General features: G+C 33.0%; 1 protein-coding gene and 1 pseudogene across 8 annotated transcripts in view; one reads left to right on the forward strand and one right to left on the reverse strand.

Moving 5' to 3' along the window:
• Positions 1–12735, reverse strand: part of OSBPL8 (oxysterol binding protein like 8) — a 142940-nt gene that overhangs the window by 7421 nt on the left and 122784 nt on the right. For all 8 annotated transcript variants that reach the window (XM_006923773.3, XM_025040976.1, XM_006923772.3 and 5 more), the window contains 6 exons: positions 12119–12216; positions 10919–11008; positions 9386–9522; positions 7563–7748; positions 7149–7236; positions 245–350 (listed from right to left, as the gene is read on the reverse strand). In XM_006923773.3, the coding sequence (XP_006923835.1) occupies positions 245–350; positions 7149–7236; positions 7563–7748; positions 9386–9522; positions 10919–11008; positions 12119–12216 (705 nt within the window). The remainder of the gene's footprint in view (positions 1–244; positions 351–7148; positions 7237–7562; positions 7749–9385; positions 9523–10918; positions 11009–12118; positions 12217–12735) is intronic.
• Positions 9922–10040, forward strand: LOC112472443 (annotated as a pseudogene).

The following is a 12735-nucleotide window of genomic DNA, read 5'->3' on the forward strand; positions in this document are numbered from 1 at the left end:
GTGTGGTTTTGATTTGCATGTTTCCCATTTTTTCATTCCCCATGCCTTTAACTGTGGCCTGGTCTTTAAATTTATAATGTAAAATAGAGGATTTTTTATACGCCATCCCTGCCCCCACAAAATCTCTTACATTATCTTCTTAAATTAATATGAAAAACCATTTTGGTATCTTTTTAAACATTTACTAATATCTTTTTAAAAATTTAGATCCCTATAGTGAATAATCTGCAATAAATATTTTTACCTTCACTTCCAGATGAGTCCTGGATATCAGGTTCTGGGGAAGAATAGCCTTTTGCTACTTTCTTCTGTTGCCTGGTTGGCTTATGTTTCATTTTTGGGACACTAACCTGAAAAAAAAAAATCATGCTATTATGTGAATTTGCACTGAATTTTGTAAAGACCAATGCTGTAAAACTGTCAAGATTCAAAAGCATATCAAACCATAAACTAGGATTAATTTTCCTTAGAATAATAAACTTTAGACTTAATACTATTAATAAGCTTGCAATTCTGGAAATATGTCTTAAATTAAAAAAAAATAGAAGAAACTAAAATCAGAAGGGCAAGATAATTTACATACATAGAAAACCAGGGAACCAGTGGTCACATGCCTTTAACTTAGTTCTTATCTGTTTACTGTTCTAAATAGGAACTAGCCCCAATTACCTACTCCTTGAAATAATTTTGAAAAATATTCATGTGCTTAAAATTAAAATTTCCATAATTTCATTATAGAAAATAAATAATAATGAGGCAGGTCCTGTATTCAGCCTACACTTGTCCTCCTACTTCAAGTCATGGAGACTTAAAATTTTATAACATTTAGAATCCAAATCCACATTCTTTGAGTAGGTTCAAATTGGAGACCGATGAAGACTAGCGAGAAGCTATTTAAAATGACAAAGGAAGTCAGTAATCCAACTCTCAGTATACAAAGATTTATTGTGATCAGTAAACTGTACCTTTAGAAGGAAATACAGATGCCCTGTGTGTCTATCATGTTAGCATTGTTACAGAAAGAAACTAAATTTAAATATTTTGAATTTCTAAATTGTGATAACTTATTTGTGTTTATATACATACACATATTACATATATAAGCTTTGCCATTTTAATCATTTTAAGTGTACAATTCAGTAGTAGTAAGTACATTCACAATATTGTGCAACCACTACTGCTACTTCCAAAACATTTTCATTATCCCAGAGAGACTGCAACAATAACTTCCCATTCTCTCCTTCCCTCAGTCCCTAGGAACCTCTAACCTTTCTATGAAATTTGCCTGTTTTATATTCTAAGTAGAATCATACAGTATTTGCCCTTTGTGTTTCACTTATTTCACTTAGTACAATATTTTCAAAGTTCATCCATGTTATAGCATGTAGCAGAACTTCATTCTTTTTATGGCTGAATAATATTATAACTATATACCCCATTTTGGTTATCTGTTGGACATTTGCATTGTTTCTACCTTTTGGCTATTGTGAACAATGCTGCAATCAACCCTGGTATGCAAGTATCTGAGTTTCTGTTTTCAATTCTTTTGTAGTGGAATTGTGGGATATATGGCAATTCTCTGTTTAGCTTTTTGAGGAACTCATCAAATAGTTTTTTTTACAGCAGCTGCACCATTTTATATTCTGTCAGCAATATACTAGGTTTCCAATTTTTCCACATCTTCACCAACACTTATTTTTCATTTTTAAAATTATTACCATTCTAGTGATGTGAAATAATACCTGACCTCATTGTGGTTTTGATTTGCATTTCCTTTATAACTAATGATGCTGAACATCTTTACATGTGATGGTCATTTGTATATCTTCTTTGGAGAAATGTCTATTCAAGTCTTTTGCTCATTTTTAATTGAGTTGGCTTTTGTTGTTACATTTTTTTATACCCTGGATAGTAAACCCTTACTAGATAAATGATTTGCAAATATTCTCTCTTATTCTGCAGGTTGTCTTTCACTTTGATAATGTCTTTTTAGCCACAAGTGTTTAATTTTGATGAAGACCCACTTATCTATTTTTATGTTGTTTCTTGTGCTTTTAGTGTCATATATAAGAATACATTACCAAATACAAGATAACGAAGATTTGCCCTGTTTTCTTTTAAGAGTTTTATGGTTTTAGCTCTTATTTTAGGTTGTGAATCTATTTGGAGTTAAGTATATGGTGTGAGGTAAGGGGGTCCAACTTCATCCATTTGTATGTGGAAATCCAGTTGTCCCTATACCATTTGGTGAAGAGACTATTCCTTTCTCATTGAGTGGACTTGGCAACTTTGTCAGAAATCAATTGACCATAGATATGGGTTCGCATCTAGACTCTCAAGTCTGTCCCTTTGGTTTATATATCTCTCTCCCAGTGCCACACTGTTTTGATTACTGTAACTTTGTAGTAAATTTTGGAATCAGAATGCGTGACTCTTCCAACTGAGCTCTTCTTCAAGATTGTTTAGACTATTCAAGGTTCCTTGTAATTCCATATGAATTTGAGGACTGGCTTTCCATTTTGGAAAAAAAAAATGTTGCAATTTTTACAGAGATTGCATTGAATCTGTAGATTTCTTTGGGTAGTATTGACATCTTAACAATACTAAGTTTTCCTACCTAAGAACAAATACGTCTTTCCATTTGTACGGGTCTTTATTTTCTTTACCAATGTAGTTTTCAGTGTACAAGTCTTTCACCTCCTTGGTTAAATTCATTACTAGGTATTTTATTCCTTTAGATAACACTGTAAATTAAGTTGCTTTCTTAATTTCCTTTTGAGATTGTTCATTGTAGGTGTATGAAAAAATAACTGATTTTTGTATGTTCGTCTTATATCCTGCAACTTTACTAAATCTGTTCATCAGCTCTAGTAGCTTTTTTATGGATTCTTTTGTGTTTTCTATATGAAGAATCATGTCATCTGTGAATAGAGGTAGTTTTACTTCTTTGTTTCAATTTTGGATACCTTTTCTTTTTCTTGTCTTGTTCCTGATCTTATGGGGAAAGTTTTCAGTCTTTCACCATTGAGTATGCTGATATATATTTTTTCATTATAAAAGAGTGTTGGATTTTGTCAAATGCCTTTTCTGTGTCAACTGAGATAAGCATGTGGTATGTCCCCTCATTCTATTAATGTGATGTATTATATTAATTGATTTTCCTATATTAAACCATTCTTACATTCCTTGGATAAATTCTACTTTGTCATGGTATATAATCTTTTTATATTCTGTCAGATTTGGTTTGTCAGTATTTTATGGAGGATATTTATGTCTATATTTATAATATTTATATATTTATATATTGGTCTATAATTTTCATTTTGGGGGGAATATCTTTATATGGCTTTGGTATTAGGGTAATGCTACCCTTATAGAATGAGTTAGGAAGTGTTCCCACCTCTTTTGTTTTTGGAAGAGTTTGAGAAAGATTAGTGTTTGTTTTTCTTTAAATGTTTGTAGAATTCGCCAGTGAAACCATCTGGTCCTAGATTTTCCTTTGTTTGGAGGTTTTGGATTACTGACTCAATCTCTTGTTATGGGTCTGTTGAAATGTTCTATTTCTTTTTAAGTTAGCTGATGTAAATTGTGTGTCTCTAAGAATTTGTACATTCATCTCGGTTACTTAATTTGTTGGTATACCACTGTTCAAGTATTTTCTTATCATGTTTTTTATTTCTGTAAAGTCAGTAGTACTATCCCCACTTTCATTTATTATTTTAGTTATTTGTGTTTTTGTTCTTTTTTTCTTTCTTAGTCTAGCTAAAGGTTTGTCAATTTTGTTGATCTTTTCAAAGAACAAACTTTAAGTTTCATGGTTTTTCTATTCTCTAGTTTGTTTCTCTGCTCTAAATTTCCTTCTGCTAACTTTGGGTTTAGTTTTCTTTTTCTAGTTCCCCATTGTTATATTATTAACTTGAGAGCTTTCTTCTTTTTGAATGTAGGCATTCAAAGCTGTATATTTACCTTTGAGTACTGCCTTCAATTAATCTTATAAGTTTTGGTATGCTGTGTTTTTGTTTTTATTCATGTAAGTTTTTCTATTTTCCCTTGAGATTTCTTATTTGATTGCTTGTTTAAGAGTGTGTTAATTTCCACATATTTGTAAATTTCCCAGTTTTTCCTTCTATTACTGATTTCTGGCTTCATGTCACTGCGGCTAAAAAACACTTTGCACGTTTCAATCTTTTGAAAATTTATTGAGATATGTTATATGTCTTAACATATGGTCTATCCTGGAGAATGTTCCACATGCACTTGAGAATGTATAGTCTGCTGTGGTTGGGTAGACTATTCTACATATGTTTACCAGGCCTACTTGCTTATTGTGTCGGTCAAGCCTTCCGTTTCCTTATTACTCTTCTATCTAGATTTTCTATCCATTATCGAGAATGGTATAGTGAAGTAGCCATCTATTGTTATAGAATGGTCTATTTCTCCATTTTGTTAATGTTAAAATCATATATTGCGACTTAACTGATTTCTACATATACAACTGTTATATATTCTTGATAAAATGACTCATCAATATATGCTGTCCTTCTTTGTGTTTTATAAGTTTCTGATTTAAAGTCTATTTTGTCTGATATTAGTATAGCCACCCCAGCTCTTTTTTGATTACTATTTGCTGAAAAAACTTGTTCCATCCTTTCATTTTACTCTATTTGTGTCTCTGGATCTAAAGTGAGTCTCTTGCAGACGGCATATACTGGGATCATGTTTATCTTAATCCATTCTGCCAATCTACCTTTTGATTAGAGAGTTTAAACTATTTACATTTAATGTAATTACTGATTAGAAAGAACATACTTCTGCTATTTTACTGTCTCCTTTACATCTTATACCTTTTTATTCCTCATTTCTTCCATTACTACCTTCTTTTGTGTTTAGTTGATTTCTTTAGTAATAAAATTGTCTTGATTCCCTTCTCATTTTTTGTATGTATGTTTTAGATATTTTCTTTGTGGTTACATGGGGATGATATTTACACCTAAATTTGTAATAATCTAGTTTGAATTGATACTAAATTAATTTCGATAACCACAAAAACTTTGTTCTTATACAGTTCCATCCTCCTCTCTTTAGGTTGTTGTCACAAACCACACCTTTATACCCTGTGTGCCTAATAACGGATTCGTAATTATTATTTATTCATTTATCATTTAAATACTATAGGAAATAAGAAGTGGAGTTATCAGTTAAAACGACAATAACGTTGGCTTTTACATTAGCCCAACTATTTATCTTTACTGAGAATCTTTATTTTTCACATGGCTTTGCATTTCATTTCGATCTGAAGGACTCCCTTGAGCATTTCTTATAGGACAGGTCAGTAGCAGTGAACTTCCTTAGCTTTTGTTTATCTGGAAATGTCTCAATTTCTCCCCAATTTTTGTAGAACAGTTTTGCCAGATACGGAGTTCTTGGTTGACAAGTTTTTCTTCCAAATTTTAAATATTTCGTGTCATGCCTTCTGGCTTCCATGCTTTCTGATGAGAAATTGGCTGTTGCTCCTACTGAAAATCCCTCATCTGTGAAAGTTGCTTCTCTCTTGATGTTTTCAAGATTCTCTCTGGCTTTGACTAATAATGTGTTGGTATGGGTCTCTTTGAATTTATCCTACTTGAAATTTATTGAACTTCTTGGATTGTAAATTCATGTTTTTCATCAAATTTGGGAATTTGGAAGAATTCCTTTGCCTCTTTTCCTCTTCTATTTCTGCAACTCATTAATGCATATGATGATCCACTTAATGTTGCCCCATAGCTCCCTTAGGCTCTGTTCACTTCATTCTTTTCTTTCTGTTTCTCAGACCAAATAATTTCAATTGTCCTATCTCTAAATTTGCTGATTCTGTCTTCTGTCTGCCTGAATCTGCTATTGGATATCTCTAGTGAAAATTTCATTTCAGTTCTGTATTTTTAAGCTCCAATATTTGTTTGATTCCTCTGTATAATTCCTCTTCATTGATATTCTGGTTTTGTTTATGAATCTTTTCCTTCATTTCCTTTAGTTCTTTGTCCTAGTTTCCTTTTAAAACATGGATGAAGAACTTGTCCTTGGTTTAAAGTTTTTGTCTGGTGTCTGGACTTCATCAAGGATGGTTTGTCAATTTATTTCATTCCTTTAAATGGATTATACTTCCTGTTCCTTTGTATGCCTTATTTCCCAAACTATTTTTGCAAAACCTGTACTTTTGTTGTGCAGGTCACTGCAGTGTGTGTTCCTTAGCTGTGTCAGCTAGTATTTTGATAGAGATTTCTGTGAACACCAATAGCTAAACAAATAAAAACAAAAGGCAACAACAACAAAAAAGACAACAACAAAACAAGTCTCCCAGTCTTAGCTGACTGGCTCTATGCAGGAGCACTCCTTCGACACTTAGCCAAGCTTGCAAAGAGCCCATGTTTTAGCCTGAGGTGAAAGCTTAGGTTTTTATAGGTCTTTTCTGGGCAAAAACATCTTGCCTTGGACATTTACATGGCTTTCTAAATTTCCCTAAACACATGTCATTTTAAAATGCCCTAGTGTGCCAAAGAATCTCTCTCCAGCTTTTGTTTCTGACTATTGTATGTTTCAATGGCAATCTCTTGCACTGGGTGTCTGCAGTTACTTTCGCTTGCAGTACTTCCAAGCATTGCCTGCAGCCTTTCTAGCTGAACTCTGAGTTAGATAAAACAGAGATGTGGACCCTGCATAAATCCTCAGAGAGACCCCAGAGAGGTTACAATGGATGTACAAAACAGTTTGTGAGGTGTGCTCTGCTCCCTTGGGAACCAGGGCTCATGCTGGGAACCTGGGAACCCTTCAATGCTACTGCATCAGGTAGGGGTCGGAGCTAGGGCAAGTAAAAATGCCATAAAGCTTTCCTACTGCTTTGAAGTCACCTCTTTCTTGATACAGTGTTCACTTAATTGCTGCAAACCTGTATTTCCCAAGTTCTGGGAAATTTGGTCTGAACAGTTTCTGCTTGCTTCTTTATGTTTCTTTGTGGGAGAGAAGAGCTTGGAGCTGCCTACTCCATTTTGCTGACCCAAAATTTTAAATTTTGAAACCAAATTTTAAATGTTGGTGGCCAAAGATACTAACTAGTAAAGAGTTAAAACATTTATATGCCTAGCAGATTTAGTTACTTTTTTATCACGTACCATTGGAGTACGATGTTTCACTTTGGTCTGGATAACACCATCTTTTTCAAACTGTATCATATCATTAAGTGGGTCCCATGGTCGAGTACTATATAAGTGAAAAAAAACACCACCATTTGTTTAATAACTAAATAAAACACTAAAAAACTTTTTGAAAGTTTAAAATAGATTTTTCATTAGTAATTATAAACCTAGAGGTAAGATTAATATTTATTATATCTAATCTTCTTATTCTCACCTTATTTTGTAGGTTAATTACTATCATGGAATAAAATTTATAATGAATGGAACATCAAATTTAAAATCTCACACTAATTTATATATATATATGGCTTAATAAAAAACTACTTCAATAACAATAAAAATTCTAGAAATGAGGGCAACGATGCTCATATACTCTTTTTGATTACTTACTCTGCAAATTTGTAATGCCATTCTCCTGTAAGTGGATCGAGTTCAAATAACTTGCAAGCCCATTCTTCATTTTTTGTTTTCCGATCTCTGGCAGCTTGTCTTTGAGCTTCTTCTAAAACATACTTCTCTTGAGTAGCTTCTGTTTGGTCTTTGACATTTATGGCTCGAGTTACCCGCTGCCAGAGTCTAATACATGTGCAAAATAATATTTAAAAAAGGCAACAGAAAATCAAATCTACATTGAATAGATTTGAATCCCCTTGAGAGAAAGTGATGTCCATGTGGGTTTTTGGCTTTGACAAAGCTTATGCTTAGATGTTTAGAAATGAGTCAAAATATAAAAAGTGGTGCCTTGAGTGATACAGTGCAGACTAATTTTTCTTGGCAAAAAAAAAATTAATTACATTGGTTCTTAAGCACGTGGCAATGAATGGTACTGACCCAAGATGACAGGAATGTAATGAAGGCTCAAGAATCTAAATTTCTAAAAAGGTCCCCAGATGATTCTCATACAAACTGTTTCGGATCCACTGGCATCAAAGATCCAATAGTGTAATGCCACGCTTCCCAACCTCGAATGCAAGACTTATCATGGAACTGTTAAAATCAAAATCTCTGGGGGTGCACTCAAGTATTGGTTTTTTAAAAAATGTTTCCCAGATGATTTTAATATTTAGCCAGTGTTGAGAACCACTGATTTAACAGAAAAGACTACTGAGGTGACATCTTTTCCCCTACTAAAGTTTAGTTTTATATCAGATAAACAAAAATATAATATATGTATTCTACCCACCTGAGACAAAAGCATGTTGGGATTTAAAGAATAAAGGCTTTGGAATTAGACAGACAAGTTGAAGCCTCGATCTGCCACTTCTTGGCTGATGAGCCTAAAGTTACTTATCCTGTCTATGATTCATTTTCCTCATCTTAAAATAGTTAAATTATATCCACACCTCAAAAACTGTTGGATGCCTTGGCAAAGTTTCACTCTGACTGAAGAGAATCATGTGGCTATAACTGAAACAGAATTTTTAGAACTGGTGCATACATATTCTTCCATCTTTGACAGCCTCAATTTTGAGTGTAGAAGCACAGTACAGAGACTTGAATCTCATTAGAAAGAATGATAACACATGTGGAACATGAGGTGAGGACTAAATGGCATAATGTGTATAAAGTACCTAGTATAATGTCTTTTACAGAGATGCCCCACATCCTTCTCCTAACACAAAATATAGTAAGAATAAAATTGGGCAATGTGTACATAATATTTTTGGTTCAAAAGTATTACAGATCTAAGAATTTTATGACTTTAAGAACAGAAACTATGGCCTTAAATATTACCCAACTAATGTAAGTCCTCTAGAAGCCTGCACATTCAGTGGCATTATTCTTGTATTTTAGAAAATGAAACAAAAGTAGATTTTGCACCACGTCCTTCACCTACAGTTAGTTCTATGTCTCACCCAGCTTAGAAAATAGCTACCAGATAAAAACCAAGAATCATTACGTAGTCCCATAATTTTATGCAGACAAACTAGAAGGTTCTTTTTTCTTTTTATTTTAATAGGCCCTGGAGCAGATAAGAAGAGAAAGGAAAAAATGAGAAGTTTTACTTTAGAGCTGCAGAAAAGTAAATATGATTTGTATTATATTTATTTGACATTTGCATAAACTAAGATGGAATCCTGTCACATCCCACACATATTAAACTACTTTGCTGCATTAAAATATGACTCAAGAGAGAAAAATACCCACACCATTGAGGGATTAAAAAAATATTCTTTATCATAATGAAACTAGCCGAAAAAGAATATACTTACTTCTCTGATTCAAAGTCTCCCTGCTCTTCAAATTTTACAGTGTGCCTTATTAATCTCCATTGCTTAATGTCTGGTGTTGGATTCCAGAAAACCTCTGAATTATCAGTCTTTTTGTCATTAATAAAAACTTCACTATCCTATATTTAAAGAAATTAAAAATTAAGGTAGAGAATTATCTTTATTTAAAAAATTATATTTAAAAGAGGGTTATATAGTATAGTAATATAATTCTTCCTGATACTTAATCCCTCAGTCAAACAGTTTTAAAACAAATATAACTAGCGCTTTTCTGAAAGCCCCAAATCTTGTCATTTTTATAAAAACATTTTAAGATTAAATATGTTATACTAGTTATTTAAAAATTTGATTGAATACACTACAAGTTGGTGAGATTTCACAAGTTTTACTAAGGAAATTTCAAACGATTACATGCAAAACCTCAACAACCATCTCGAAATCGCCAAAGTGGCCCACAGGGTTTGCTGCAGCTACAATGAGATGTTAGTGACTATTTACGCACTCAATATATGTAGAATGTCTATGGCCATGCCACCCTGAATGTGCCCGATCTTATCAGATCTCAGAAGCTAAGTAGGGTCGGGCTTGGTTAGTACTTGGACGAGAGACCATTTAGGAATACTAGGTGCTGTAGAAAAACAGGAAAAAGCCTCTTAGCATTAAAAATTTGAGCATATTAGAAATTTCATTTTAAAAAAGATTTTTATCATTTTTCCAAATGGTATTGAGATAGACATAAGTTTTAAAAATTACAAAGCATATGTGGCTTCTTAGCTGAGTTTTTAGACCATTTCATTTTCTTATATTTCTCATCATTTTCTGATTATGACATAGAAAACAGCACATATTCAGTGTTCACAGTGAAAGTGCACCAGAGCAGTAGCATGATGTAATTCCATTTTATTCATTTAAGCTTCTCTTAACAGAATTACATAAATGTGAATTTAGGTCAGCAGAGAAGTGAATAGAAGCCATTGCTCTCGTAAACCACTATATACTCTCCATGTCCCACAAAGGAAATATAACTCTCACTGGAAATGCCCCTGCCCTCTGGGTGAGAGGCAGTTACTGTTGTTCATAAAAGCACAGCCCTGGAGTCACAGTACCTGGTGAGAATTCTCACTCCACCACTTACTTGGAACAAATTAGTGAAACTCTATGTGCCTCAGTGTCCTCCTCTATAAAATGGGGACAATAACAGTACCCACACCTCATAGGGTTTTTACATTAATATTAAATGAGCTAATATGAGGAACATTTTTAAACAATGCAGGACACAGTAAGTGATATATAAGCATTAGCTGGTTTTATTGATTTAAAGTTTTGGAAAGTTAAATACCACATAAAACTAAATATTATCAATAACAGATCAACACTGAAATATTTGTTAAGCTGAAGGTTATGTTAAATAGTGACACTTTTAGTAATAGAATAAGTGAGCTTATAAAATGTGATTGTTAGTTTTTTTCCACAGAATAAAATTCTTTTGTTAAACTAAAATATAAAAACACTTACCCAATGGCCTTCCAAAGTAGCTAGGACTTCTTTTCCCAATTTAAGTTTCCCTGATATTTGATTAACACAATCACTACTACCTAGAAATGGCTTTTAAAAGAGAAAATGTTAAAGAAACATTTTGCTTTTAACTTATATTTACATACAATGTAGGCAAAGAAAAAAACAGAAAAAGTAACTATTGTTACAGTGTTGGTGAAATGCTGATTCAAATTTTAGTCAGAAATGTTCCATTAAAAAAATGAATTTGTTGCTGTGGAAAAAACAGGTTAAAAAATACTATGTGAAGTCCAAATACACATATTGAGAAAGATCACACTTATATAACTGGCTCAAGTCCTGTGCTTCCTCCTAACTCAAGACTGTACTCTATCAGTGTTGCAATATATGAAGCAATAACAACTCAGTACATTTAAGAGATGTTAACTATTGAAAGAAAAAATGCCCCCACCTTCAAACAGTAAAACAATATTGAACCAAAAATCCCTCCAAAAAATATTAGAGTTATTATGTTGCCTTACTGATGTTTCTCCTCAGTAACAAAATTTTGATGTCTAAATCTAATACTTAAAGGTATCGTAAATTACTTAAGACCTCTTTAGTCGTTATTTTCAAATATCATTATCACCATACAAACAAAAATTTGTTGAGATTAAAAAAAATCAAAAGGTATTGCATCTAATAATACTTAAAGGAGATCCTTTTTATTAGATAAAAGTTGCTGATGAGCTAGATATCAACATAGGAGCTATTAAATATTAAACAGTTCATAGAAATGTTTTTACCTGAACACAGTGTACTGTCTTACACCAATCACTGTAAAAAGGTCTTAAATTTCCCTTTCACTCCAAGGCAGACAGGATTTTCCAAAGATGGTCTCAAATTTACCTACCCTTGCCCCTCTAACTCATACACTCTTCTCACACTGAGAAGTAGGGTCTACAGCCCTTTCCCTTGAATTTCGGTGGGTTTATAACCCTTCAACTAATACAAGATGGTGCCAACCAAAAATTTTATTAATTAAAATTAAAAGAAAAAAAAAATGATGGCTTTGTGTTCATTGAGATCTTCCAAGGCTGCCCTTTCATAAATTCTGTGTTCTTATATTTAGTCTTTAATTAGGAACTAAACTGTACTCTTTGGTTTTTATAATGTAGTTCCTCTTTAATTAGGTGATACCTCCTATTATTCTCTACTAACCTTTAGTTTGAATTCAAGTATTGCACTATATCCGGTTTTTTGACATGTAATATTGACTGTTCCACCAAGCTCCAGTGTCATCGTGCCATAAAGAATTCCTAAAAAACAATTTTGACAAAAGGCTGAAAAAAGAGAGACAATGGCTAATAACAAGCAGAGCTTTAAAATCTAATAATGCAAGGGTATTCTGTCCCACTCGATAACAATCTATAATAAACACATAAAGTTGGTTCTGTAGGATTTTTAAATAGATAACAGTTGATATACATTATTTGCAGAATCCATATTTGCAAATCCACATACTCACTAATATATATTCTCCAAATCAATACCCACAGCACTTTTGCAGTCATTTGTGGCAGCAAAATGGGCAGCAAAATGGGCAGAGTGGTTAAAATTTTGAGCTATCCAATGTGCACATTCCCAGCTGAGGTCAAGCAAGGTGACACTCTGCTTTCTCATCTCATCTCTCAGATGGTAAAACAGGTGTCTTTTTTTATAGTATATTTAGTGCCACATTTTTCACATTTTTGTGCTTTTTGGTGGTGATTTTACTGTTTAAAATGGCCCCCAAATGCTGTGCTGAAGTGCTGTCTAGTGTTCCAAGGCGCAGAAGG

Source organism: Pteropus alecto, unplaced genomic scaffold, assembly GCF_000325575.1.
Source record: "Pteropus alecto unplaced genomic scaffold, ASM32557v1 scaffold76, whole genome shotgun sequence".
In the NCBI taxonomy this organism is placed as follows: Eukaryota; Metazoa; Chordata; class Mammalia; order Chiroptera; family Pteropodidae; genus Pteropus; species Pteropus alecto.